Source organism: Pyrus communis, chromosome 6, assembly GCF_963583255.1.
Source record: "Pyrus communis chromosome 6, drPyrComm1.1, whole genome shotgun sequence".
Classification (NCBI taxonomy): Eukaryota; Viridiplantae; Streptophyta; class Magnoliopsida; order Rosales; family Rosaceae; genus Pyrus; species Pyrus communis.
Window position 1 is genome coordinate 29,401,451 of NC_084808.1, and position 27,815 is coordinate 29,429,265.

Consider the following 27,815-nt stretch of genomic DNA (forward strand, 5'->3'; position numbering starts at 1 on the left):
TAATAACTTTAACCGTTGGATCAAATTTCAACGATTCGTATTGATGAATCCCTAAGATTAGGACAATTGGATCCGGAAAGGATCCATGTCTGAACTTGGTAGCCCCCGCGTTAAAAATGTGGGAGAATTAGTGTAAGCAACAAGTCAAAAATAATTAAATACCAACCAAACCCAAGCAAACGTACACGCGTTTTTTAGTACATGAAAGCTTTTTAATGCTCATATTTTGGCTCATTGTTCTAAACTTTGGTATATGCTTGTCATATATTTAAATATCTGATACAAGTAATGTTATTTATATCATATTTTTATATCATCTTAGATGGCATATAATGTGGATAGTCACATCATTTCAAAAATTTGCAAAACTCAAGGAAATGAAGAAAAAAGATTCCTCGTATACCACAATCATCATTTAATTAACTAGTTTTTCTTAATTATTAGTTTATTAAATAATGAATTAAATTTAAAAATATGATTAATTCAAATAATGTGGTTGTCCATATCAAATGACACCTAAGATGGTATGAAAATGTGGTACAAAAACATGGTATAAATAACATTACTCATCTGATACGTATTCTTTCACTTAACTTTGGTTAATTTTTTTCAAAATTGAAAAAATAACATTTAATTTGAGAGTTAATTAGAGTTAGGTTAGAAGACACATGACAAACAATTAAGTGTATGGTGAGCATACATTATAATTATTGTGGTGAGCAAAAGGCTCTCTCCCTTGTGGTTAGAGTCTCTCTCTTATACTCACTTAAAATTCTCTTTTTTCCCTTTAGTGTATATCAATATAAATTATCGCTTGTACTCTCTTTCTTAAATTATTAAACCGTACAGTTCCTGGCACACTAAAAAAGTTGAGCTTTATTTTCTAAGAAGGGAAGGAACTAGCTTTGACGTGTGTTTTGGAACAAAAGATTGTGCGAGCATGAGGTGATTTAACTTTCTAAGATTCTTATTGTGATTTTGAAAATTGTTACTTTTTTCATTTGATATTTTTTATTGTTGAGAGTTTGATTCCTAAGTTTTGGAATCAAACATAATTACATACATAAGCAGTTAGATTATTATTTTTTATTTTAACAATTGGTTTGGTCTGAAATCTTAAATTTCTTTTAGTATCAAGGTTAGGTTATGTACGTATTAAGCTCAATAACACAACGTAAACGACACATTTGTTGAAATCTGAATTTTCTTTAAGTAAAACACCGATATTAAAAAAGAAGTGTGACTGAGAACCAGTATGCTTCTTCCTCGAAGAAGAATGAGGCATCATCTTCCACCTACCCTTAAAATGATGCACATATTGTTTTAACCTCACATTCGAACTTTAATAGTTTGCCGAATCCTCGTTGACCCAAGAACCCAGTCAAGGTCACTTTTATCAATAATCTATTGAGTTTTATGGTGATTTTATTAATGTGTATTTGTAAAGGTCGAACCTTTAAGCTTTAAGGTAAATTAGTAAAGAGGAACTAGTACGGACCAGCCAGTCGATCAAGGGAACTTCCCCTCTAAGGCAAGGAGAAAACCCTCAGCGGTGAAGTGAATAGTGAATACCCTTCTCTTCTTTTTCCATTTGATTGCTTAATGGGGTGGAGATACCTTCTCTTTCGGTGAAAAAGTTGCTACTGATTTATCTCCTTTTCTTCAAATGCATGGCGGCATTATTTTCGTACAATTCCTCAAACGTCTCCTTTCATTGTTCGTAATTTTGCCCTTTTGAAAAACTGATCATGTTTCTGTAAAATAGTGGGGTTTTGTGAACTGGGTTTGTAGGCATTTGCTGTGGAGTGAGACTGAGAGTGAGTGAGGTGATGGAGGCTTCAGGCAAGAAGAAGACTGAAACGGACCGTTTCACTGATACTGTGTTTTCTTGGTCACTTGAAGACATTCTCGATGAGAATCTGTACAAGAACCGGGTATGTTCTTCCACTTTTACTCATAAGTTCTCATTTTTTGAGTTTTAGTTTGCAAAAAGGCGTTACTTTACTCGTTTTTCTTAATATTTTGGTGAGATTGTCACTGCATTTTTTTCTTTTTCTTTTTTGCAAAAACCCACAAAAATTGAGAACTTTTCTACCACCACAGTGAACAATTTGTATGCTAATGACTAAGTTGAGTTTCCATCGTAAAACCGATTGGTAGTACGAGGAGTAGCCAATTACTTATAGGTTGACGTGGGATTCACTCTTGACAGCTAAAAGCTTTGGACTTGAATCTTGAAGCTATTGCACTGTAACGATTCTTGAGTTTTGGTAGCAAAAGACGATTCCCTTGTCTTGCGTTATCTTTTTTTTTTTTTTTTTGGAATGCTTAGTTGCAAAGACCACAGGAGGTTGAAAACTTTGCACCACCTTAACAAACGATTCGTAAAGTTGATAGCTTTGGTCTTGAATCTTAACGCCTACTGCAAGAGGAGGATTGTTTTTTTTTTTTTTATGCAGAACATATTGTCTTAATTTAATTATCTAATTTCTATTGCATTGTAATGATTTTGAACTTTTTAACGGTTTTAGGTGGAAGAGATTCCGAAATCATTTCAATCGGTTCAGCATTATTTTGGGTCTTATTTATTCCCTTTGTTGGAGGAAACTAGAGCTCAAGTGCATTCTAGTATGGAAACTATTTACAGAGCACCATTTGCCGAAGTAGTTGCTTTCGAAGAAGCAAAACCGTATGGGAAAAATCTATATGATGTCAAGGTTAATTACTGGAGAAACAGGTTCTGTGATCGTGGAAAGGAGCCATACAAAACATTGCCCGGGGACCTTTTTATCTTAGCGGATGCTAAACCTGAAACTGTTTCTGATTTACAAAGGGTTGGGAGATCATGGGCTTTTGTATCAGTCACTAAAGTCTCAGAAAACGAGAACGAGGATAATAGTACTTCACTTTATTTTAAAGTCAAGGCATCAAAGGAGTTTGAAGACGAAAGTAGCGCTTGGAAATCACTTTTTTTGGTATTCCTTGTGAATTTAATCCCTAATGGCAGAATATGGAAATCATTGAACATGTCCAGAAATCTGAAGATTATCAAGGAAGTTCTGTGCACTGATTTTGTGGTAAGACCTTAAGGATTAATACTGCAGGTTTTATGCAGTTTAGTTAGCATTGCATAGACCAAATCTATACCGTCTCTCATAAGTATAACATAAAACTACCATGTTTAAACAAGTAAAAGAGTTTTCTTTTCCTTTTATCTTTGGTTTCAAGTCTTCGGTTGTATAATGATTTATTTTCATTTTTTTAAAACTCTCTCTAAATCTTAATCCATGCCCCCATCAACTTCGTCTGATATTTTAAATGGGATAATATATTTCAACACTGATATTGTTGGAATTGACTGAAACTCTTATGTTGGTAACAGGCTCAGGAAAACTATCACCTTCGTTCTGAAACGAATGATGACATCTGGGATAAGTGGTTAGCTGATAGTTCATCTGCTGGATTGAACGAGTCACAAACAGGGGCAGTTGTGGCCTGTCTTGAAATGCTGCATGGTGATTCCAAGTCTGGTGTGCAACTTATATGGGGTCCTCCTGGGACGGGAAAAACTAGAACCACCGCTACTCTGCTTTTTACTCTGTTACGGATGAACTGTAGGACGCTCATTTGTGCCCCAACAAATGTCGCAATAACTGAAGTGGCTTCTCGTGTTGTAAAGATGGTGACTGAAGCAGAGTCTAATGCCATGTTTTGTCCTCTGGGACAAATTCTTCTATTTGGGAATAAGGAGCGACTAAAAGTTGGTTCAGACATTGAAGATATATATATGGATAACCGTGTGAAAAGGCTTGGCGAGTGCTTGGGGCCGCTGACTGGTTGGAGTAGTTGCTTTGCTTCCATGATAGGTTTTCTCGAAGATTGTGTTTCTCATTACCATATTTTCGTGGAAAATGAGTTGGCCAAAGAGAAAGGACAAACTAGTGGCAGTGAACTGACGGAGAAAGAATACAGAAGTGATAGTGAAGTTAGCAGGGGGATGTGCAAATCGTTTCCTGAATTTTTCAGAGAGAGATTTGTTTCTACTGCATTACCCCTAAGATATTGCATATCTACCTTCTGTACTCATATAGGCAAAAATTACATATTGGAACGTAATTTCCAAAATATGACTTCACTCTTGGGCCTGCTTGATTCCTTTGAATCATTATTGTTTCAAGGGAATGTTGTTTCTGAGGGACTGGAAGAGATTTTCTCTCATTCAGAAGTTGAAGATGTGCCTGAGCCATTTATGGATAACCCGTTTCTTTTGTACACGAAGAGAAGAGAATGCCTTTCAGTATTACATGTTCTACAGGATTCTCTTAGAGGGCTTAGTCTTCCAAATGTTCGGAACCAAGAATCTCTGATGGAGTTCTGTTTTCAAAGAGCTTCCTTAATATTTTGCACTGCATCCAGTTCATATAAGCTGCATAGAATGGCAATGGATCCACTGACCCTTGTTGTTATTGATGAAGCTGCACAATTGAAAGAGTGCGAATCAACTATACCGCTGCAACTTCGAGGTGTGAAGCACGCTGTTCTTGTTGGTGATGAATGTCAGTTACCAGCTACAGTGCAAAGCAATGTACGTTGATGCTACTTGGTTACACACACACACACACACATATCTACATCCTCTGTATATCTTATTGCAATTTTTGGTTTCACTCGTATGATTTTGCGTTTATGGATAAATTTCTGTTCTTGCCTAGGTGTCTGATGAAGCTGGTTTTGCAAGAAGCTTGTTTGAGAGGTTGAGCTTAATGGGTCACTCAAAACACCTTCTAAATATGCAATACAGAATGCATCCATCAATAAGTTTCTTCTCAAATTCAAATTTCTATTATAAGTTGCTCCGGGACGCTCCAAATGTTCAAAATACAAGCTATGAGAAACACTATCTTCCAGGATCAATGTTCGGTCCATATTCTTTTATTAATGTTATTGGTGGAAGAGAGGAGAAAGATGAGGATGGACGTAGTCGAAAGAATATGGTTGAGGTTGCCATTGTATTGAAAATACTACGGAATCTGTACAAAAGTATGCCAAGCTCGGGAGTCATGCTTATTTTCTTTTTTTCAGTATTTCAGTGATTTCAATTTCCAGATGTTTTCTTTTCAGAACAGTTATCGGTCCTCATTCTCTTTTTAATGGCTAATTACTTCTTGGTCTCGATAGAACTGAACATTTCTCTTTTGGCTTTCTCTTTGTATGCAGAATGGGTTGGCTCAAAAGAGAAGCTCAGTATTGGTGTGGTATCTCCTTATGCTGCACAGGTAGTTGAAGTTCAGGAAAAACTTGGAAAGAAGTATGATAAGCTTGATGGCTTTACAGTGAAGGTGAAGACAGTTGACGGGTTTCAGGGTGGGGAAGAAGACATAATTATTATGTCCACTGTACGATCCAGTAAAGACCAATCTCTTGAATTCATATCAAAACCTCAAAGAATTAATGTCTCTCTTACAAGAGCTAGGTATGGTTCGATTCAAATTTGTGTTATTTATTGCATCCTTGTTGCTTGTTATTAATAACTTCAGCTCCGCTATTGACTTCAGGCACTGTCTCTGGATTTTGGGGAATGAAAGAACGCTATCTAATAGTAAATCTGTTTGGGAGGCCTTGGTCTTGGATGCCAAAATTCGTCAATGCTTTTTTAATGCTGATGAAGACAAGGATTTGGCAAAATCCATATTAGAGGTGAAGAAAGAGTTTGAGCAATTTGATGATTTGCTTAATCCTGACAGCTTACTCTTCAGCAGTAAAATATGGAAGGTAATGCTCTGGGTTTTATTATGTTTGTTTTTCTGAGCCTTAATTTTCGACTACTCCCTATAGTTTGAAGTTATCAATCTTTGTTCTGAAATTGGAATTGCTGGTTTCTTGAAGCTTTTCTATAACCATTTTTATAATTTCTTGTTTCCCCCTATAGGTACTTTTCAGTGATATTTTCCTGAAGTCGTTCAAAAAACTGAAGTCGATCCGTTTGAAGAAGTCAGTGCTTAATCTTCTACTTAAGCTTTCTGGTGGCTGGAGACCAAGAAAGCGAAATGTAGAGACTATTAGTGGAAACTCATCAGCAATCTTGAGGCAGTATAAAGTTGAAGGTCTATATGTTGTCTGCTCAATTGACATTGTGAAGGAGATGAAATACATTCAAGTTTTAAAGATTTGGGATATATTGCCTCTAGAGGATATCCCCAAATTGAAAAATCGCTTGGAGAGTATTTTCAATAGATATACAGATGATTTCATCAATCGTTGCAATGAGACGTGTCTTGACGGGTATGTTGTTTGGCATTTAGGCCTTTTCCTTTTCTTTTTCTGGACATGCATGAATTTGTAGTAGCAAATGCTCTATTTCTGTAGTCATATGAAGATACAAACTTTTCCTAGTTTTTTTTAAATTCTCAAGTAATTCTTGTGCTTCTTTATCATTTGAACAGTGATTTAGAAGTTCCGAATAGCTGGCCACCCACTTTGGATATTCCCCGGTTTAAGGACCTTAACAACACTGAAGCTGAGAGTGACTTAGTTGGTGACACTTCTGACGGTAGAAGTTATGTTGAGAATTCACAGGTCAACGAGAGTTTATTGCTCTTGAAGTTTTACTCATTGTCATCTGGTGTTGTGAATCACTTGCTGTCTGACCGCGAGGGTAGAGAGTTGGATCTTCCATTTGAAGTTACTGACCAGGAAATGGAGATTATCCTTTATCAGAGAAGTACCTTTATACTTGGACGGTCAGGAACAGGGAAAACCACTGTTTTAACCATGAAATTATTTCAAAAAGAACAATGTTTTCAGTTGGCAGAGCAAGGATGCCTCGGTAGTCAAAATAGCAATGTTGGGCAGAGTTCTTCAGCTACTCAGGAAAGAACTCTACACCAGCTTTTTGTGACCGTGAGTCCTAAGCTATGTTTTGCCATCAAGCAACATGTTCTACACTTGAAAAGGTATGTGGATTATTCAACAAAAGTTTTGTTCTTATCCCTGACTTATTTTACATTATTGTTCTGTAAATTTCAAACGTCTTATCAGCCACCTTATGTTACTAAACTTTTATATGTCTACAGTTTTGCATGTGGTGGAAGTGATTCAGCTGAGAAAAGTTCGATTGATATGGCTGATTTTGATGAAGAGGAGTCTCAATTCAAGGATATCAAGGATTCATTTCAGGATATTTCTCCCAAATCTTACCCTCTTGTTATAACATTTCATAAGTTCTTAATGATGCTTGATGGAACGCTGAGTAATTCGTACTTTGATAGATTCCTGGAGGCTAGGACACTTACTCAAGGTCAATTGAGAAGCTCAAGATCCGTTGCATTGCAGACGTTTATAAGGACAAAGGAGGTTAATTATGATAGATTCAGTTTGTCTTACTGGCCCCATTTCAATATGCAGTTAACGAAGAAGCTTGATGCTTCCAGAGTCTTCACAGAGATAATATCTCATATTAAAGGTAGTATTGGAGCCATAGAAGCAGGTGATGGTAAACTCAGCCGGGAGGATTATGTTCACCTGTCCGAGGGCCGGGGTTCCATTTTAAGCAAGCAAACGAGAGAAGAAATATACGATATTTTTGAGGCTTATGAAAAAATGAAGATGGAAAAAGGTGAATTTGATCTGGCTGATTTTGTAATTGATCTTCACCATCGTCTCAGGCATGGAAAATTTGTGGGTGACCAAATGGATTTTGTTTATATCGATGAGGTTCAAGATCTCACAATGAGTCAAATTGCTCTGTTTAAGCATGTGAGCAACAATGTTGAAGAAGGCTTTGTCTTTTCTGGTGATACAGCACAAACAATTGCTAGGGGTATTGATTTCAGGTTCCAAGATATACGGCATCTCTTTTACAAGAAGTTTGTGTTGGAAGCTAGAGGGAATGAGCCTCACGAAAGAAAAGAAAAGGGACAAATATCAGAAGTTAAACAATTGACTCAAAACTTCCGTACCCATGCTGGTGTATTGAAGTTATCACAGAGCATTGTTGAACTACTTTATCGTTTTTTCCCCCAATCGATTGATATTTTGGCACCTGAAACCAGTCTGATATATGGGGAAGCTCCGGTGGTGCTTGAATCCGGAGAAGATGAAAATGCAATCGTAAAAATTTTTGGGAATAGTGGAAATGATAGTGCAAATATAGTTGGCTTCGGCGCAGAGCAAGTTATTTTGGTCCGTGATGATGATGCTAGGAAAGAAGTTTCCAAATTTGTTGGGAAGCATGCTCTTGTTCTGACCATAGTGGAATGCAAGGGGCTTGAATTCCAGGTGATTTCTTCTTTTCATCTATATCCCTTTTTTATGCTTGTGAAATTTTTTGCTGCTGCCCGCTTTACTTATTATGATATTTTCAGTTCGTTGGATCTTGATATGTTTTTTGAGTTTATATTTGGTTTCATTTATGACATTTATGACTTGTTTGTAGGATGTACTCTTGTACAACTTTTTTGGCTCATCACCAATGAAAACGAAATGGAGGGTGATATATGATTATATGAAGGACCAATATTTACTTGACTCCACATTGCCCCAACGCTTTCCAAGGTTCAGTGAAGCCAAACACAACATCTTATGCTCTGAACTCAAACAATTATATGTTGCTGTTACTCGGACAAGACAGAGGTTGTGGGTTTGCGAGAATGCAGAAGAGATTTCCAAACCAATGTTTGACTATTGGAAGAAGAAATGTCTTGTACAAGTTAGGCAACTGGATGATTCCCTTGCACAAGCAATGCAAGTTGCAAGCAGCCCCGAGGAGTGGAAATCACGAGGCATTAAGGTTTGCCTAATTACTTATGTTAAAGCGCCATTATTTTCTAGTAATATTGACAAAATCCTCTCTTTGTTTGTTGCAGCTATACCACGAACATAACTATGAAATGGCCACAATGTGCTTTGAAAGAGCTGGTGATACTTATTGGGAAAGAAGGTCCAAAGCTGCTGGCCTTAAAGCTATTGCTGATCGTATGCGGACTTCAAATCCTGTAGAGGCCAATACCATTCTTAAGGAAGCTGCCGAGATATTTGATGCTATAGGCAAGGCAGATTCCGCAGCTAGATGTTTTTCTGATTTGGGAGAGTATGAAAGAGCAGGTATGACTCTTTTAACACCTGCTATTTGTCCTTTTTCTGTTTTAATTTTTTTTTTTTTTAAGTTTAAAGTGAATTACAATAGCATTTTCTTCTTTAAAAAGAAGAAAAAAAAAAAAAAAAAAAAGTGAAATTGCAATAGCATTCTGATAAAATTTGGTTTATCATTTGTTGGACTTTAATCCTCCGAAATCTTGCATCCCAGCCTGTAATTATTTGTACTATCGCTTAATCTAGAAAACTCGAGTTTGATAAGTAAGTTTTCTCATCTTATAAATTTTAATGATGCAGCTAGGATTTATTTGGATAAATGTGATGACTTGGAAAGAGCAGGAGAATGTTTTTCTCTGGCAGGATGCTATCAAGATGCCGCAGATGTGTACGCTAAAGGCAATTTTTTCTCCGAGTGTCTCACTGTTTGTGCCAAAGGAAAGCTATTTGAAATGGGTTTGAAATACATCGAATATTGGAAGGAGCATCCAGTAGAGGACACTGCTGTGGCCACAAGAGGAGAAGGAATAGATAAAATTGAGCAGGAATTTCTGGAGAGCTGCGCACTTCACTATTACGAGTTGAAAGATAACAGATCCATGATGAAGTTTGTTAGAGCTTTTAATTCTATAATTTCAATGCGAAACTTTTTGAAGAAGTACGCTACTCTTGATGAGCTGCTTCTGTTGGAAGAAGGATTTGGAAACTATCTTGAGGCCGTAGAAGTAGCAAAACTGAAAGGTGATATTCTACTCGAAGCTGATTTCCTTGAGAAGGCTGGCAAGTTCAGAGAGGCATCATTGCGTATTCTATTCTATGTGCTTGCCAACTCTCTTTGGTCATATGGCAGCAAGGGGTGGCCTATTAAGCAGTTTTCACAAAAGAAGGAGCTTTTATCAAAAGCCAAGTCGTGTGCTAACAATGAGTCTGAAAGCTTTTATGAGTTTGTTTGCACTGAGGTAGACATTTTATTGAATGAGCAGAGTAGCTTGGCTCTGATGAAAAACCAAATGAATGCCTGCGAGAGACATAGGAGTATTGGAGGTGAAATTTTGTCGGCTCGAAAAATACTGGATGCTCATCTTTCTTCAAGTGCCAATAAGTACGTGTGGGTAAAAGAATTGGTTGATGATCCGGTAAAGCGTTCAGAAGACAGGATATCTGAGAACCAGGTTTCTACACATTCGTTGATGTACATCTGGAACTTTTGGAAGGATAAAATTGCTTACATGATTGAATGTCTTGGATGCCTTGATACCCAAGATTTTAATGAATCCCAAAAGAATGGAGAATTTTGTTTTAATTACTTTGGAGTATGGAGGTTGTATCGGAATTTTAATCCAGTCTATGTGCTACTGATTTCTGATGCTGATTGGGCTCGAGGCCTGGACAAAAGACATCATGGGAAGTTGGTCTCCGTTGATGCTCACCAGCTTGCTTCCGCCGCTATGAATTATTGGAGTTCAGAATTGCTCTCAGTTGGCATGAAGGTTCTGGACAAACTTGAAGTGCTTTGCAAGTTTCCAATGAAGAATCATGATCCATCGTTCTCCCAAAGCTGGTGTCTTATCCATATCCGTGAGGTCGCAGTATGTCTTTTGCAATCAAAATATTTGAAGCTAAGGGATCAAGATACTAAGACGCTGCAGAGGTTTGTTACTTCTTCGACAGAGAGTGTTGTTGCTCGAATATTTCCCTTGGATTCAAGGAATTCCGTGACAGAGAATATGATTTCCTTTAGAAGAAATGATGCTTCAAAGAATGTGCTGAAACAAGTAATAGTCGAGTATACCAGCTCCAAGAACACGCTGTCTCTTGGGGAAAGTGGAAGGCTTGTAATGGTCATTCTGGGGTTGGGGAAGCTGAATAGTGAACTGTATGAGAAGCTTGTGAAAAATCTGGAGGGCAACTCACCGTGGATGGCGTTTATCAGGATTCTCTGTAGGGATATTAAACCTGGAAATGCTAGTCAAGTACCGAGAGAGATGTCAGTTATATGGAGGTTACATGAAGCTTTAGTTGAAACTTATAGGACAGACTGGAGGAGGGTTAATGATTACATGTCGCCTGGTTGCTTTATGTACCTTGTAGAGCGCCTTGTGACTTTGGCAACTTGCTTCCAAGGTTTTGTTATCACTACACGCTCCTGTTTTGTGGAATGGCTTCTATACCAAGATGAAGACACCAACTTGAGTCTGATGACGGCCAATGTGCGACCATCTTTGGATGAGATTGTTGGTTTTGTGATTGATGTGGTTTGTGGCTGTGTTTTCAACAAGGACGATATGATTGAATGGATCAAAAAGTCCAGCAGAAATTGGAAGAACGATTATTCACCACTCTTGCTGAGATTGGTTGTGCTACTTTGCATGGTTTGTGTGAACTTTGGGAAGGGTCTAAATATACTGGATAAGTTGCTGGGGAGGAGCGATATCACGCAACTCCTTCCGTGGGAGTTTTATGACGTCCTTAAAAGCAGGAGGAGCCGCAACTCCCCAAGCATAATGCTGAATGTGCTAGTCGCTGCTGCTCTTCAGAAGATCGGAAATACTATGGTAATAGCAAGTTTTGGGGTCAATTGTTCAAGGTTCTCATGTTCAGATGCCATCTTTGTGGACATGAAGGCCAGCCAGTCCCAGTCCAGGGATGACATCTATAGAAAATTGTTTCCAAACATTCCTGTCCTGCAAGCTTCACACGCTAAATCTGTTGAAGCAGGAGCTACTCAATCTAGCAGTCGTGCCATTTCTGAGGAGGGGAAGAGTTGTAAGATTCTGCCTTCAAACTCTGGTGTGGTGGAACCATTAGAGACTAGTGTTGGGGACAGTCAAAATGCAGGTGAGGAACATGCTGTATCGAACGAGTCAAATCCAAAGTCTTCGCCTGCGGACACTGCTTCTGGATCCCAGCATGGCAGCGGTAAGGAAACTGGAAACCAGGGGAAGAACAATGGCCAGAACAAGGAAGTTGGTGCCGCTTCTGGATCCCAACGTGGCAGCAATGAAACTGGAAACCAGGGGAAGAAAAAGGGCAAGAACAAGAAACCCAAGAAGAGAGGAGGCAGAAAGTAGCCATCAAATCTCTGCTTATATACATAAATATATGTACGTGTGTGTGTGTGTGTGTGTGTGTGTGTGTGTTTATGTGAATTTTGTTTTGCTGTATAAGAATTTGATGTTTCTGTTGGTGTGATATTAACCTTTTAATTTGAGTACATCTCTGGAAATGTTGAATTAAAAGAGAATGTTTGAATGTGTTATATTTGAGGCATCTAATTGGGTCCAAAAAAATTAACGAATGTTGTGTTCTAAGAATCATTGAAATTTCATCGTCTCAATTAAATAAGTAAATGATTTCAATTTGAATTGGTATCGAGACTTGCAACATAGATGATTTGATTGTTGAAATTCGATGCGGATTAGAGGATCAACTCCCTTAAGGGGCCTACTTTTGTGTATGTGTTTAACAACTTGATGCTTCTTTGGATGTAAAACCATATATTATGAAGTAAAATTATTAAGGTGCAAAATTTTTATTAACTGGATTGAAATGTAACAACAATGTGTTAACTTGTACAACAAGTTATTTTCTACTTTCGAACACGTCTCAAATTCAAAACAACAGATGAACAAAATGAGTCTTTCAACAGAGGCAGACCCTTAAAACCTCAATTCTCGTCACTCCCGAACACCTTGACTCTCGACAATGGCTTCCTGAAGTAGCCATCCACCTCGAACTTCTTCGGCGAAAGCTGCCGGTACTTCTCAAACTGCTCCGTTGCCTCCGCATTCCGATCAAGCAAACTGTAAATCATCCCACGGCAAAAGTACGGCCGGAAGTCTTTCGGGTCCTCCTTTACCAATTCATTGTAGCTATTCAATGCGTCCTCCACATTCTTCTGCAGGAACTGAACCTGCGCCATTATCAATTTAACGTCTCGAGCCTCCTTCGCCTTATTCTCCTCCTCCGCAACCTGCAATGAATCCTCCAATCGCTTTATCACGGCCTCGCCTTCGCCGCAGCGGTCCATCAGCAGGGCGTTCTCGAACAACGCCTCGAATGACAAGGGGTTCGAGGCGAGTATTTCCTCGAACACTTGGCGGGCACTTTCGTTTTCGCCCATTTCGCTGAGAACCCTAGCCATCATGAATTTCCACTCGGTGGCGGAGGGTTGCGCCGCGACCAAGCGCTGCAGGATCTTGAGCGCCTCGTCATCCTCGCCGTTTTCGAGCTTCTGCTGCAGAAGCGATTTCAGGGCATCGATGGCTTCCGAATTCGAACCCAGGAAGTCGGACAATGGCGATGAGGATTGGTTGTTCTCGTCATCTGTGACCTGGGTCGGCGCTTCTTCGGTCAATGCAGGCGGAGGTTCGGCTCTAGCGAGCAAAGTCGAGGACTTGGTGGTGAACACGGCGGCGGTGACTCCGATGAGAATGGCCGCTTTGGCGTAGCGTTTGAGAGTTTGGAGAATCGGGTTCGGGTTGCTGTGGGAGTTTCCTGTGAGGAGGGTGCGGTGGTGGTGGGCGGAGGAGGAGGCTGTGACTTTGAGGACAGGGACATTGTGGGAATTGTGGGAATTGGGAGGGGCAAAACGGAGAAGATAAGGTTGGGTTGGTTTAGTGGGAAGGTGTTTGTATTGGAAGAAAGAGGAGGATGAAGAGGAGGCGAGAGTGGAGGAGGAGTTCATGGTTGAGCCGGCGGCTGAGGAGTTGCGGAGATGACAAGTATTGAGATGTTTTGTTCGGGGTTTACGGTGGCGGGTAGTGGTGTGTCAGAGTGTGACTTTTACTCTGACTGACGGTTTGGTCATCCATGCAAGGGCCAGGGCCACTCCCATTAATCATCAAAGTCCAAATAAATAAGCCCAATTTCGAACCACGTTCGGTTTGATCCCGAAATGAATACGTAGGCAATCTAGTACGCATTTCTAGATACAACTGCAAAATTCAGATCACTGAATTGAACTTCTGGTTTATTCTAAGTCAAATTTATTAAGAACTACGAGTGACTTGATTTTATTATATAAATCCGTAGAGAATTCGAGATTTTTCTCAGAGCACAACTGCAAAATCAAATTAACCCACCGTCCATTTTCAGTTAGAATCAAAAGGTTTCTCCTTGAAGCGAGGGAGGATACATATTTGTTTTGAACGGATCGAACTCGAAATTAATAAAACTCGATGCATATGAATAAGTCACATCTTTATGGTCATTTATTTTTCCATGGCGCAGGCCGTTTGCACGGAGGCTGGCATGCTTGCTTTTGAGATGGCGGACGGCCAACGTAAAGAAGAAGGAAACCGAGAAGAACATGTCGTTGCCAAAGTTAAGGAAGTAAATTACGTTATCATGGTGTACTTTGAGCAATGTAGGCATGAAATCGATCTTCTTTGAGTACTACATAATTGCAATGCTAAATATATTTACAGCAAAATAGAGAACAAATGTTACATGGCTGGTTTGTAGAGCGTCTAGAGACCGTATTATACTCCCAACCTCTTAACGCCGCATTCAGAGCAGAACTTGGAGGTTTCTCTCAAGTACGGCGCCCCACATTCATCGCAAAACTTGGCAGGACTGGATGGCTGGAATAAAATATGATCAGTAAGGAACATTTCTGATGTGGTTCGTCAATATATGCTTCATCAGATTAAACAATCTTCATTCTAAACATAGCGAAAACATCAAGAGATGAAGGTGAATTAAAACCACAGTATGCGAAATAGAACTCACCAACACATGCAAACGTCCCCCTACGTGGCCTCCAGTGAGGGGTTGTAAGCAAACCATGTGTTGCGACATGGTTGGGGAATGGTGAGCATGAGCGATTTCAGGCAGGTGCGAGGTAGCACCGCATTGATGGTTTTGAGAATAATGAACAGCATGCGGACTTTGGTTGATGGATTGGTGATGAGTCTGGTGAACAGGCTGAAACTGAGGCTGGTGCGACAAGGGTTGCATATGATGCTTACACGAAGGAGTCGTTTGCTGATTCTGTGGCTGCCAAAAGGAAAAGGATAAATCTACGTTCTCGGATGGACAAATGTTTTGTATGTACAGAAACACACGGAGGGCCAAAAACAATCTTGACATAGGCTGACGATGCTCTTCTCAATATATTGACAATCCAATCAAACACAAAACATTCTTGCACTAATCATTAAGCCTAAAAATAACTCTTACTTCACTTGCGGAGCGGAATCCCTGAGCAGCAGCCAACATGGAAGAATTATCAGTGCCAGGAAATGTCTGAAAAGGATAATTAAGAGGATGAATCGATAACTCCACAGTAAATTTCCTTCTATAAGTAGCACAAAATTTAAATTTCCTTCTCATGCAATCGTAATTTTTGGATGAACTCAAACATGACCACGTGGAGAAAGACCTATGTCATTACAAGTTAACAGCCAACCACAGTTTCAGAACGTTCTTTACTGAGCTGCATTCTTCACGGTTGATCTGATCTTAAATTCATTGTAAAAGTTAATGAAATGAACCAAGTATTGTAAAATAAACCACATCAAGCTTACAGGTAAACTGGCTATACTATTAGGCGAGGAGTTTGATGCAACACGTCTATACTTGTGTCTTGGAGAGTAGAACTTAAAGTCTCGAGCATAGACTGCTACTTCATCCCGACCAGTCAACCGTTTGAACCTGTAGCAAAGAGCACGAAAATGATGAAAGGAAAAGATTTAGGCACTCTTAATATGGAGTGTGGTGAGCTAACACTGCCCAAAGAGCATGTATTGCCCAATGGAAAGCATTGATCAAGTCTTCAGAAATGGAAGGATCATAAAACATATCACACTAACTTACCACTCAGCATCATCAGTAGGCATCCTAGTAGGCTTTTCAACAATATCCAAACCATTGACTACCACAAAACGAACTCGCTTCTCTTCTTGTATGACCAACTCTGGAAATCTCGTCCTCGTTTCAACGGATGTGGCCAACTCTCTTCTTCTAAATGTACGCGATCCTTCAGAACGATACAGGCAAATCAGATAATATCACGAAAAAACGACAAGATTCATCAGGTAAATTGGATTCAGCAATCAGCATAAATGTTAGTGAGTGCAGAGAAACTGAATACCTTTTTTGGGAAACTTCTTCGCCAAGCATCTGTACAACCCACCAGATGCTTCAAGGGCAACCCCAATTGTCTTCTCTCGAAATCCACTCAAGCTTGAAAGCCTAATATTCGCATCGTTAACCAAAGTTTGGTACATATTTGCCACATACATCAATGGCAAAGCCAGCCTGGGGTCGCCTTCATACCGCACCTCTCCAGGCTTCCTCTTGTTTAGTTTTTCTTGCCCAGAGTGAGACAGAGCACCATTGTACTCAGCAGAAGAAGCAGCCTCAGAATTAGGCACTTCAACCACATGTTCACTAATAAAATGATCCACAATCAGTTGCAGAAACCGTGCCCTAGCCGATTCGATAGGCGAAACATCTGAATCCAATCCAAATCCAAACTGGTTCGATTCAAAATCCAAACTTAGGATCACAACTACAAAAAAAAAGGAAGAAATTGTGTAAAAGTTGTTACCTTGAAGTGACAGGAGACAGTAGGGAGCCCTGGAAGTGGAAGAGCAGCCGCCACTGCTGGCGGAGCGATCGTCTTCAACTCCAAGGCGAACCGAGTGAAGAGGCAAAGAATTGGTATACGCTTCGTGCATACAGCCGTCGACAACGGCGCCGGAGCCGTCGTCCTCGCGGAGGTGGGTATCTTCAGCGACGGAATCACCATCGATGGAGTCGATCTCTGCGGCGGGGCGAGCAGCGTCGGCGGTGTTGAGGTCGTGAAGAGCGTTGCCAATATAGGAATTGGCGGGCGGCGATCTCATGGCGTAGTGCTGCTGAATCCTACTCCCCATTTCTTCAAATTTCAGTTCAACAACCAAAGCCGATGACAGCCGTCCGAATTCATCATCGCCGTCGATTCTGGACAGTAAATATCGAATTGCGAACTGCAAAGCAGAGAGTGGAGGAGGAGGAAGACATTGTGCTAATTAGGGAAGAAGGTGGTGGTGGTGTTTAATTAGTGATTAGTGAAGTTCATTAGCGGATTAGTGGTGTGCTGTTCGAAGGCTAGTTAAATTTAACGGCTATACAGACGACTGAGGAACGAGAAATCCAAGGCTGAGACCTTACCTCCCCAAAAGCGGTTTCCGAACCTCACTCCGATCTCCGCACCAGCTTCCAAGCCAGGTACACGGCTCTTGGCTTTTCGGTCTTCTTATATGACTTCTTGTGGAAGAGGTGGAGGAGGTGGTAGTTTTCCTTTAAATTAAGCCCAAGCTTGATTTAATTTTTAAATACTGCTAGGTAGATTAACTTTTTAAATATATACAAATCATGTGATGTGTTACTAATGCAAAATAAGCACGTCAAGTAATCATGCCCCTTATGCGTTGAGCGACACACATGCTATAATAACCGGGACAAAGGGTCACAATCCCGCTAGGGTGAGCTAACTCCAAAAACCCATCTTCAGTTCGGATTGTAGTATGCAACACGCCTACATGAAGCCAGAATCGCTAGTAACTGTCAATCAATCACACAACAGTGAATTCGTTCCCAAGCCTTGTGAACATCACCTGTCACATTATGGGAGATATCCATGTCCGAAGGCGGGGCTAGTTACTGGAGTGAAGTCGTAATGGAAGGTGCGACTAGATCACCTCATTTTCACATCAAAAAAGAAGCGAGCTACATCTTAGTTAAACTTAGGGATGGAAGTCTTTCTTTCGTTTCTCAACAGTGAAGACTAAGCTCATGAGCTTATAATCCTAGACTAGAACAAGTTTATGAGATCCCCTTTTTTACGTCATATGTCCCTCCATGTGGTGACATTGGGGAGTAAAAAAATGAAAGATAGGGATGGGGTTTCCCTCACTTTTGGGAGGGCTATCAGAGCGCGCCTGATAATTGCTCATTGTGCCTGGGTTGACGGCTCTCAACCACATGGATAGTTCAGTTTGGTCATCAGGGATTTGGCGTACTTCTCCTATTCAAACCAGAGTTTGAAACCAAACTTCTACTCAAAATGATAGATAGGGAGATTCAGGTGAGGTCTACACCTGACCTTGACCTATGTTATTTTGAGTTCATATCTAGTATTTAAAGTTTGCCTTGATTTGGTACCACTCTCCCGGCCCATCTAAAATAGTGCTTAACCCTAGATGTCTAGTTAACTACTATGCCTCAACGTATTTCGGGAAGAACCAATTAGCTCTGAGTTAAGTGTCATTTCACCTCTAACCACAACTCATCTGTTGATTCTTCAACATCAGTTGGTTTGGACCTCCATTTGGTTTCACCCAAGCTTCATCCTGGTTGTGGATAGATCACCTGGTTCGAGTCCATAAGCGCGACAATTTTCTTATTAAGACTTGTTTTCGCTACGATTCTGGTGGGTTCCTTAACCAAGCCAATGCCTATGAGTCGCCCGCTCATTCTTCAACAGGCACGCAGGGCAAGAGTTGTGTGGGCCTGCTTTTAGAATGCCTAAAAATGCGTTTCTAGCAACAAAAGGGCTTCCGTCTACGTTTAGCGGAAACTCAAAATAATTTTCGGTAATAAAAGCGTTTTCTAAACAAGCACTTTCAAGGTATTTAAGACTTGAAAGTAATGATTTATTAGTAGTGAAAGATAAATCTGTTTGATTTATATTGGAGCAAATTCCTACAAGATGATATGCCACCACAACCTCCGTGAACACTGAACACTACCCTCCAAAGTGTTCACACTACCTTACTTCCAACACCTCTGGTGCTGCCATCGCCACCATTGTTGTCTCCATCATCAAACTTATCCCACTACCATGGCAGTCGCCACAGCCGACCACATTCCCCCACATTGTGATAGCTGATTCTGCTGGTATATTTGCCCCCATGACCACTGCCATCGTTGTTGCTGCTGCTGCTGCCTCTCGTCCTGCCATTTTTAACCTAGATTAATAAAAATAATAACAAAATACAATATGATAATAGCCCGATATAGCCAGCCAAAGCCATCTTCCCAAGCACAACATAAATAATGGACTAAAGTAGAGGCAAAGGATTGCAAAGAGATAGAGCTACTTGAGGACATGGCCATCTAGGCTATAAGATGTCGAGTGAAATTTGCACCTTGCTAGTCAAGCATTAGCTTCATCGAATTTAACTGAGTCTGGTCAATCATCTCTCCTTGTTCTGCATATTTTTCGAGTGAAACTGGATTACATAACAATGCCTTCCAATTAAGCTATTCCAGCTCCAACATGTTATCCAACAATCACAGTTTCAGGATACCGCAGCTGGACAAGTTGAGAAGGAAATGTAAGAAAAAATTATGAATTCGAGAAGTAGTTTATAAAACTATCTCAACATTCAAAAGTATTTGCTAACTTATTTCATAAAGGCTACAGAGGGAAGAAAAAAATAATAATAAACCTCACCCTGGGAAAAGATTAAAGATTTTGAGCATCGAAGATTTTTCCTCCTCGGACCAAAGAGAATCTTATATTATGCCTCAACATTCAACAGATAGCTGTCATATTTCACCCGTCCGTGCAGACACCAGTTCCCAGTCCTTGTGTTCAAATACTTCCAATTAGAAGAAGGCAAACCATTCCTTGATTCTAATTGAGCTACTCAACACATACCAGCCAACCAAGGGTGGATAACCAATTACCCCATCGTCTCAAGTTCCTGCATTAGGAATCACGTGATCACGAGTTCCAGATATTAGACCCCTGTTTACCATTTCAATCTGCAACTCAATGGCTTCATCCAGATTCCCTAGCTTATAGTACTTTCTTAGCAGACTAATGCAGAGAATCTCATCAGGAAGGATACCTTTCCCAATCATCTCATCAAGAAACATTTTTGCTTGTTTCACCTGGCCAAACTCAGAAAGCCCCCAAATCAAGGAAGTATATGCATACAGATCAAGTTCCATACCGATTTCTCTCATCCTCCTTTGAATGCTCAAAGCTTCTTCAAGATTTCCATGCTTTAAGTTTCCATCCATTAGAGTGGTGTAAGCAGCTTTATCCGGAATCAAACCCTTATCTACCATTTCATTAAAGAGCTCCTTAGCTGCTTCAATGCAATTATTTTTACAAAGACCATCAATTAAGGCTGTAAAAACTGCTACATTGGGTTGCAAACCAAGGTCCGGCATCGTCCTAAAATGACTAGTTGCCTCTTGGAACAATCCCTTTTTGCACAAACCATCAATTAATGCACAATATGTTACAACAGTGAGCTCAATACCATTGTCTCGCATTTCTTGTATAAGATTAAGCGCCGCCTCGGTTTTTCCGGCTTTGTAATAAGCATCCATAAGTGTTGTGTAAATGAAATGATTTGCAGTTAATCCATAACCCTTCATTTCCTTGAGCACAAGCTCAGACTCTTCAAGCTTATTTTGGGAGCAAAGACCCCAAATGATGGTTCCGTAGAGTAACAAATCTGGTTTAAAGCCCTTCCCCTTAATTTCATTCCAAATTTCCATAGCATTTTCTATCCTCTTGGCTTTAATATATCCATGAAGAAGGGCGGTACATATTTGCTGGTTAGGAATTATTCCAGATTTCTGCACTTCCCTAAAGACTTCTTCTGCTTCGTCCATCCTCCCGTCTTCACATAGCCCGTCAAGTAGAGCTGTATGGGTTACAATGTTCCAGCTAATCCCTGCCTGTAACATCTCACTTTTCAGCTTCAGTGCTTCACTCAAATTCCCAGCTTTACAATTCGCATCAATCAATGAAGTATAGGTGAACTCATTAGGTAAAAGACCAACTCGTTTCATGTCCATAAAAATCTTGACTGCCTCTTGCATCATCCCTTCCTTGCAGAAGGCATCAATTAAAGTGCTATAAGTTATCACATTTGGCTTCAGCCCATTATTATTCATCTCACGGAGAAAATTCAAAGCTTGGGGCATTCTATCAAATTTACAACAACAATTAATCAAAGAATTGAAGGTTATTGTGTCAGGTTCACAATCTGCATCCTTCATTTCTTCAAATATGCGAACCGAATCATCTAATAGTCCAACCTTCCCATATCCATCAATGAGAGAATTATATGTCACAACATCAGGTGTAAGGCCCATCCGTTTCATTTGTGCAAATAAGGAACTAGCAGTATCCAAATCGCCTTCTTTGCACATATAACCAATCATTATATTGTACGTGAAAACTGATGGATTAATCCCAGCCCCAAGCATATCCTTAAAAAACTTCCTTGACAAATTGCCATTCCCCGGCTTTGATAACCTACGCAAAAGCGCATTACATGACCGCACTTTTGGCAAAACTCTAAACTTCTTCATCATCAAGAAGCACTCACTTGCTTCCTCAAGCATTCCAACCTCAACCAAAACACCAAACAATGCATCGAACACTCCAAATCCCAGACGACAAACATTCCTCGTCAACCACAACACATCAAACACATCACAACCTGGCAATGCCCGGCTCAACAAGACCAACTCTCTAAGAACTTGATGGGCATCAAAATACATTTTAGCAAAAAACAGTATGTGAACCAAAATACAATAAGACTCAGTAGTGTGGCGAAACCCAATTCGGGTTTTTGCGCACTTGAACAATTTCAACGCCAACTTGGGATCACCCTTCAGTTCCACCAAAAACCTGGACACCCAAATCGGCGCCAATGCCGAATCAAACAAGTTCACAATTCTGGGATCATCCCAGTAATCGTGTTGAACAATTCTACTCAAAGAATCAGTATTTAAACTTTCGGGGAACGAACTGGGTTGGGATTTGGTGACAAACGGGAAGCGAAAAATGCATAAGAAACCGGTGAACCAAACAAATGGGCAAGCCATAAGAGAAGTAGCATGCGATGATGATGAAGTTAAAGAAGATACATTGATAAAACGGCAATTAGATGGGTACTGAGGAATCGAAGAGAGAGGGCTTACTCGATACGATGAGGAGGAGGAGGAGGCTCTGCAACCCGTTCGGAAGAGATTGCGAAGAAACAGCAGCATCTCTGAGAAGAAGGAGATGAAGAAAAATAAAGAGGAGAAGAAAACGAGAGCGGCCGCTTCAGTGAGCTTCATTTTTACAGAAGAGAGTGGACCTCCATGGATTTGCAGATGAATACGAATAATGGGCGCTCATAGCTCGTGCGGTGAAGAAAACGAAGAGGAAATTGGAAAATGTTTGTTTAGGGTTTAAGGGTTTTGAGGAAGTTGGAAGCTTTGGGGATGGACTCTCAAGTCTCAACTGATCAAATGAGCCTGGCTGCAAGAGAATTTACCGAGTACAGAGGCTGACCCGACAGGCCCGACGCGTTTTTAGTCTCTTTCAATAGAACCCACTTTAAACCACTTTTTTTTTTTTTGTTTATTTTTTTAGAATTTTAACGAAATACCTTCGGTACTATTCATTTTTAACGAAAAACTATAACTTTACTTTTTCTTGATACTATTCATCACACCTTTATTTGTCGTTTTTCATTAAAATTAAAAAAAATTTAGACTTTTCGTTAATTTTTTTCTTTTTTGTTACATTGGGCCCGAAGCTCAAGCAGAACCGCTGAACAAAAAAAAAACATCAGCTCAAAGGGCTTACACAAACAGCCCGAGTCCTCACAATCTCGGAAATATCATTTAAACCCCATTTATGCTTTGACATCTTAAATTTATTTTTATTGTTAGTCTAAACTACTATTAATCGTCTATAATTTTACGTGAAGAATATTCAAAATTCAATACAAAGAAGATACACAAGACAGACGATTCACAAAATATGAAAACCGTATGCAATATGAGTTGTACCATCAATAGTCGGATGATACTCAAATACACTAAAACCCCGTAACATTGTGACAAAATCAGACCGACCACCGTCCAAATGGGCATCCAAGTATCATTCCTAACTAACTGACCAAACTCATGTATGCTAGAACCTAAAAGAATATTCTTACTAAAAATGAATTTGCAAGCATCATATCAACCCATGCAAGGGAATAAACAATAGAAAGATAAATGGAAAGGGGGGAGGAAAAGTAAATGAGAGAATAAGAGAGAAATCTTATTGAGACCATCAATTGTTACACAGGCTGCAGCCATGCACTCAAACAAGCACAGCAAAATGCCTCAAGCACAAATGGAAAAAAAAAAAAAAAAATCCCATTAAATCAGATTTAAATACAACGAAACTGTTTCGATTAACATAACAGAGACAAAAAGGCCTGCTAATCCCTACTTCTGTTAAGAAACCAGAGCAGCCATGTTTACTTAATCAGTACGTTTAAAAGTCCTTCCACGCTATTTGTCGAAGAGCCGTCGATCCTCTTTCCGTTGCCCTCCCCCTTCCCCTTTGCCCAATCACGAAAACATGACACCGATCTTCTTAGCAAAGTCATCCCCGTCTTCATCTTCTTCCAGGTATTCCTCTTCGCCCTCTGCATTTTCACCTTCTTCATAATTATAGTCACCCTCATCCCCCTGCTCGTAATCATACTCTCCTTCCCTCGGATCTTCACCTTCGATTTCATTTTCCTCATAAATCATCCCCCGTTCGGCCTCGACCTCTCCAACTTCATGTCCTTCTGAAGATTGACCAGGAGCCACGTCAATTTTTTCACCTTCAGTTCCAACTGCATCAGCCGTTGCAAGCTTGGGCTCTTCCTTCGCTGCAGGGGGCAGACTGTTATTCATCTCTGTAACTACAGTCTGGGAGTTGCCTTGATTGCTCTCCCTGCTTTCTCTCTGATTATTGCCTCGTTTATCGTGGGCAGAAGATTTCCTGCTCCCAGAAGCTGCTGCTGCTTCAGCTTCTCTCTTCCTCTTCAGAATTTCACTGAGAGGCTTTGGCCCTTCAAATGAAAGATCACCTACCGCAAGATTATTATTATCCATCACACTTTTCCGTTTTCCAAGGTAAGATTGCTCCTTATTTTCTCCATCTTTCACAACTTTCAGATCTGGAAGACGCTTTGGACGAGAAAAGTCATCACCTCGGTCATCCATTATCTCTCTCCTAACAAGAGGAGCACCAAAATTTCTCCTCTCATTATTGTAGTCCTCTTCCGCCCTTCCTTTAATTCTGTCTCGAAGCCTTCCTTGGTGGGAGGATATCTGAGGCCTCCTGGGTGACAATCTGCCTTGACTCCTAGCTCTGTCAACTTCCCTTTCTTGGTGCAAGTCACTACCATTGACTGGAGAAGACCCGCCTGGAAGCCTTATTCTACCATGAAGACGACTACTACGGGAGCCCTCATGTGGGGGCAACTGCTGTGAATCCCTAAGAGGACGGTTGTTCCGCTCCTCAACATGACCATCTACTGCATAGTCATGGCTGACAATGGATCTCAGACCGTTTACCCTCCTATGCTTAGATAAACGATGTCGCAGATCTAACTCATCAATGTTCTCCGGACTCTCAGATTTGCGATAACCCCTCCTCTCAAGACGAGCAGGACCCACTAACTGTCTCTCAGATGAAGCCCTGTGCTGGTCCCATCCGTATTGCCCTTGCATGCGATCATAAGGGTCATAGCCTTGTGGGTCACAAAACCTTTCTCGATCGACATCAGCCATTGAAGTGTAATCAACAGGACGGTCCAAATCATATTCGTTCACAGAATTCAAGTTCCTTCCCTCATGACCTCTTGTTCTTCCGAACCGATCTTCACCGTGGTAGTAATCAGAATCTCCGAGCTCATCATCTACAAGAACATCAAATCCAGGGGAAGACTCCCTCAAATGCTCATCAACATCCTTCACATTTTGAAAACCATGATAATCTGAAACATGAACCTGAGGTAAATGATTGGCCTGACTTGTTGAGCCTCCATTGATAACAGGGGGAACACTTGTTGCCTTGTATCTGAGAGCCTCATCATCCAATGCTTTCGTTGACAGCACATTCCTCTCAATGCTAACTCCATTTCTAAATGGTGCAGTCGGAATTTTTGGAGCAGGTTTAGCTTCAGGAGGCACTCCAACAGACTTTGCAACACTTGCCTTGGGAACCTTCAACTCTTGAGTGCACTTTTGAAGGCCACCAAAAGCCTTCTTCAGACCTGAAGGCTCCGTACCGTGGGGAGCAGCTGGTGTCCGCAGAACTTTACTATTAGCCGTAGGATTTGGTCCGTGAGAAAAGGCACATTTTTCACCCTTTAAACATTGCCCCTTTTGGAAGAAAATACAGGGGACTGCTTGTTTACTTGGGTTATAAGCAGCATGAGTTGCAGGCGTTGTAGGCGTAACCCCAGGATGTGATAGAGGCAAAGAAGGTCCAGCAGAATTTGCAGCTGGGCTTCCTAACAATCCATCAAGAGGCTGTAGAGGAACAATAGATGGTAAGAAACAATGTCAGATAAATGTAGTAAAGGTTTACAGGCAAGAAGGAACATTCTTATACAGGTTTAAACATGAAACAAATAAATTTGGAAAAATAAGAGAGAGAAAAGACTTACTGGGTGCCGAAACGCGCATTTCAAATTCAAGCAACTGCCATTCAACCAGTACCAGCAATCCCTGGGGTTGACACGAGCATATTCACTGTGTCTATATTCACATTCACTTCCCTGTCAATGGAGCATCAATGAGGTTAGCATGGAGGAAATCAAACCAATACTGGTGGTATATTAGTACGGAAACATGCTTTTTGGCTTTACCTAAGGACACTTCAAATAACTACCTCAGGAATTCACTAGGCCATGTAACGAAGGATAAACACCAAAACCTAAAGTGAAAAAAGACACACCATACCCTATGACATAAAGGGAGATAAGTATATTCCATATTATGTAACATACTAACTTTTCCCAGCTCAGAATCAAAAGTAACAGAGACAATGCAATCAAGCAGGCTACCAAAAAAGACTTAACATGCCCCAAACTGTTAAAAGGGGCTTAATTTTGAGCTTCAAGCACCATTTTCAAACATAACTTCGCTCGAAATAAGGCTTATCAATTAAATCAGCCCTAAAAGCAAGCTCATCGAAATTCTAAGGCCTCGAAACCATGATTGATTCTGGCATTGAAACTTATCACATACATAATCCAGCAGCAATTTAACATAATTAGCCCTTGGGACGTACAAATAAATCTGAGACAAGGGTTTTTATTATTTTCTTTAAGTATAGGAAAATCAGAATTAACTAAGGGAACACACTTTAATCTAAAGAAATTCTTGACATCGAACATAGCCAGAAAACCTAATTCCAATCCCCTTCAATTGATATCCAAATTCCATGAAAAATTTAAATCTGAAACTTATAGCCGGAATTACATCACACTTTCGGCCCATCCCAAAAAGATTTTACCAGAAACGAAACCCTAAACCCTAAAATTGAAGGCGAGAATACCCAGAACAAAATTCAAATCAAAACAAAGGGCAAACCTTTTTGCATGTGAGAGGCGACGCGAGAAAGTAGACGCAATCTGTGTTCCTCTTCAAGGCCTCCTCTTCAGCTGAAGTCTCCGGTTGCTGCGCCGGTTTCTGTTGTAGCTGCTGCTGCTGTTGTGGTTGCGGCTGTGGATGTGCGCCGACTACCATGGCGATTGTTCGGTTGAACTCCGGCGTATCGTAACGGAATCAGATCGATTCCAAGCGAGGGAGAAAGAAGGGGGAGGGGGGAGAGAGAGAGAGAGAGAGAGAGAGGCCGATCCAATCTTGAACAAGAGCCGCCACAAAAATGGGCAAGCTTACAGAGAGAGAAAGATTGAGAGAACGAGGAAGTGTATGATGATGAGGATTTAAGGTAAGCGTTTTTTTTTTTTTTTTTTAATTTAAAATAATAATAATTGATAATAATGATAATTTGGCAATAGTGTTATATTGCACATATTTCTCATCATAACCACTCTCATTTTTCCCATGCCTAAAGGCTTACAGAGTAAGCCGCTTCAATAGCAAGAAAATTTGAGCGAAATACTAGTAGACTGGTAAGTTTAATATATCAAATGTATGAGTGTGGTATCATATAAAAATGAAACTCAGAATGTCTGATTTCTATATGTAATTATCAGTCACCTGAACTATTATGAAGAGCCTGAGAGAAAAACTCTGTAAAGATCTCATTTCAAATTTCGTTTAGATATGTTTACTTATTTGAAATATATGAAGTTATGAATAGAATTCTTGTACACGAAGAGAACACATGTTTGCTTATTTAGAATGAGAAAAGTTATTAATTATGAATCGATGAGGTTAGAAAGAATGAGAACCGAATCTAATCTTTCTCTTAATCAATCTAATTCCGAATAAGTTTTGGATTTCAAACGCTAATGTTAGAGACAAATTTGTTTTATTTTATATGTATATGTAAATCTGTAGAATATGATGAATACCATACTTATATAAACATCGGAAGTCGGAAATACAAAATGAGATAATTCAAGTGCTCGTATTAATGAGTGAATTTAAATGTGTTATATGTATGCCGATTAAATATATCTATGATTATTAGAATCACCTTCTCCCTAAAGGATGCAGTTCATGATCGTTTTACTTATCAATATTTTTTTTTTATTCCGCATATTTTAGAAAACACAATGTAAGCCAAAAATCAAAACAAACCCAATACTCATATTTTGCGCACACATGAAAAAAGAAAAGTCAAAATAATTTCAATGGACCTGGATTGTCAACCCTCCCCATCTCATACTCTTTTCATCCCCTCCTATTTATGTGGTTACATTTAAGCCATGTCAACATTTTATATTGCCATTATTTTTTGTCTA

General features: G+C 40.1%; 4 protein-coding genes across 4 annotated transcripts; 1 reads left to right on the forward strand and 3 right to left on the reverse strand.

Moving 5' to 3' along the window:
• The first annotated feature begins 1,261 nt into the window (after positions 1-1,261).
• Positions 1,262-12,273, forward strand: LOC137736418 (uncharacterized). The gene is made up of 12 exons (XM_068475688.1): positions 1,262-1,934; positions 2,532-3,077; positions 3,383-4,585; positions 4,713-5,040; positions 5,218-5,473; positions 5,556-5,772; positions 5,930-6,282; positions 6,444-6,953; positions 7,074-8,277; positions 8,435-8,788; positions 8,865-9,102; positions 9,391-12,273. The coding sequence occupies exons 1-12, from the start codon at positions 1,830-1,832 to the stop codon at positions 12,159-12,161; spliced, it is 8,085 nt and encodes a 2,694-aa protein (XP_068331789.1). The 5' UTR covers positions 1,262-1,829; the 3' UTR covers positions 12,162-12,273.
• A 315-nt stretch (positions 12,274-12,588) lies between these two features.
• LOC137738035 (protein SLOW GREEN 1, chloroplastic-like) lies at positions 12,589-13,903 on the reverse strand. The gene has a single exon (XM_068477639.1). It carries the CDS (start codon positions 13,775-13,777, stop codon positions 12,758-12,760), a length of 1,020 nt encoding a protein of 339 aa, XP_068333740.1. The 5' UTR covers positions 13,778-13,903; the 3' UTR covers positions 12,589-12,757.
• Positions 13,904-14,224: 321 nt separating this feature from the next.
• Positions 14,225-22,335, reverse strand: LOC137736408 (putative pentatricopeptide repeat-containing protein At2g02150). The gene is made up of 12 exons (XM_068475679.1): positions 19,795-22,335; positions 19,392-19,396; positions 18,922-19,049; positions 17,996-18,106; positions 17,537-17,617; positions 16,646-17,104; positions 16,187-16,549; positions 15,910-16,072; positions 15,621-15,747; positions 15,274-15,339; positions 14,824-15,090; positions 14,225-14,675 (listed from the first exon to the last, which is right to left on the reverse strand). The coding sequence occupies exons 1-12, from the start codon at positions 22,174-22,176 to the stop codon at positions 14,574-14,576; spliced, it is 4,254 nt and encodes a 1,417-aa protein (XP_068331780.1). The 5' UTR covers positions 22,177-22,335; the 3' UTR covers positions 14,225-14,573.
• A 796-nt stretch (positions 22,336-23,131) lies between these two features.
• Positions 23,132-26,840, reverse strand: LOC137737095 (zinc finger CCCH domain-containing protein 17-like). The gene is made up of 3 exons (XM_068476461.1): positions 26,473-26,840; positions 25,545-25,655; positions 23,132-25,407 (listed from the first exon to the last, which is right to left on the reverse strand). Exons 1-3 carry the CDS (start codon positions 26,626-26,628, stop codon positions 23,449-23,451), a joined length of 2,226 nt encoding a protein of 741 aa, XP_068332562.1. The 5' UTR covers positions 26,629-26,840; the 3' UTR covers positions 23,132-23,448.
• Positions 26,841-27,815: the final 975 nt, after the last annotated feature.

Bases quoted from the DNA above. Each gene is read 5' to 3' on its own strand.
- LOC137736418 (XM_068475688.1), top strand. From the start codon at position 1,830: ATGGAGGCTTCAGGCAAGAAGAAGACTGAAACGGACCGTTTCACTGAT. The intron at 5,041-5,217 runs GTATGCCAAGCT...CTTTGTATGCAG, and splicing joins ACTACGGAATCTGTACAAAA to AATGGGTTGGCTCAAAAGAG. The intron at 6,283-6,443 runs GTATGTTGTTTG...TCATTTGAACAG, and splicing joins AATGAGACGTGTCTTGACGG to TGATTTAGAAGTTCCGAATA.
- LOC137738035 (XM_068477639.1), bottom strand. From the start codon at position 13,777: ATGAACTCCTCCTCCACTCTCGCCTCCTCTTCATCCTCCTCTTTCTTC.
- LOC137736408 (XM_068475679.1), bottom strand. From the start codon at position 22,176: ATGAAGCTCACTGAAGCGGCCGCTCTCGTTTTCTTCTCCTCTTTATTT. The intron at 17,105-17,536 runs GTTATTATAGCA...TTCCCTAATTAG, and splicing joins GATTGTGACCCTTTGTCCCG to CACAATGTCTTCCTCCTCCT. The intron at 16,073-16,186 runs GTATTCAGTTTC...ATCGTTCTGAAG, and splicing joins GAAGAAGTTTCCCAAAAAAG to GATCGCGTACATTTAGAAGA.
- LOC137737095 (XM_068476461.1), bottom strand. From the start codon at position 26,628: ATGGTAGTCGGCGCACATCCACAGCCGCAACCACAACAGCAGCAGCAG. The intron at 25,656-26,472 runs GTTTGCCCTTTG...CTCCATTGACAG, and splicing joins CGCCTCTCACATGCAAAAAG to GGAAGTGAATGTGAATATAG. The intron at 25,408-25,544 runs GTAAGTCTTTTC...GTTCCTCTACAG, and splicing joins AATGCGCGTTTCGGCACCCA to CCTCTTGATGGATTGTTAGG.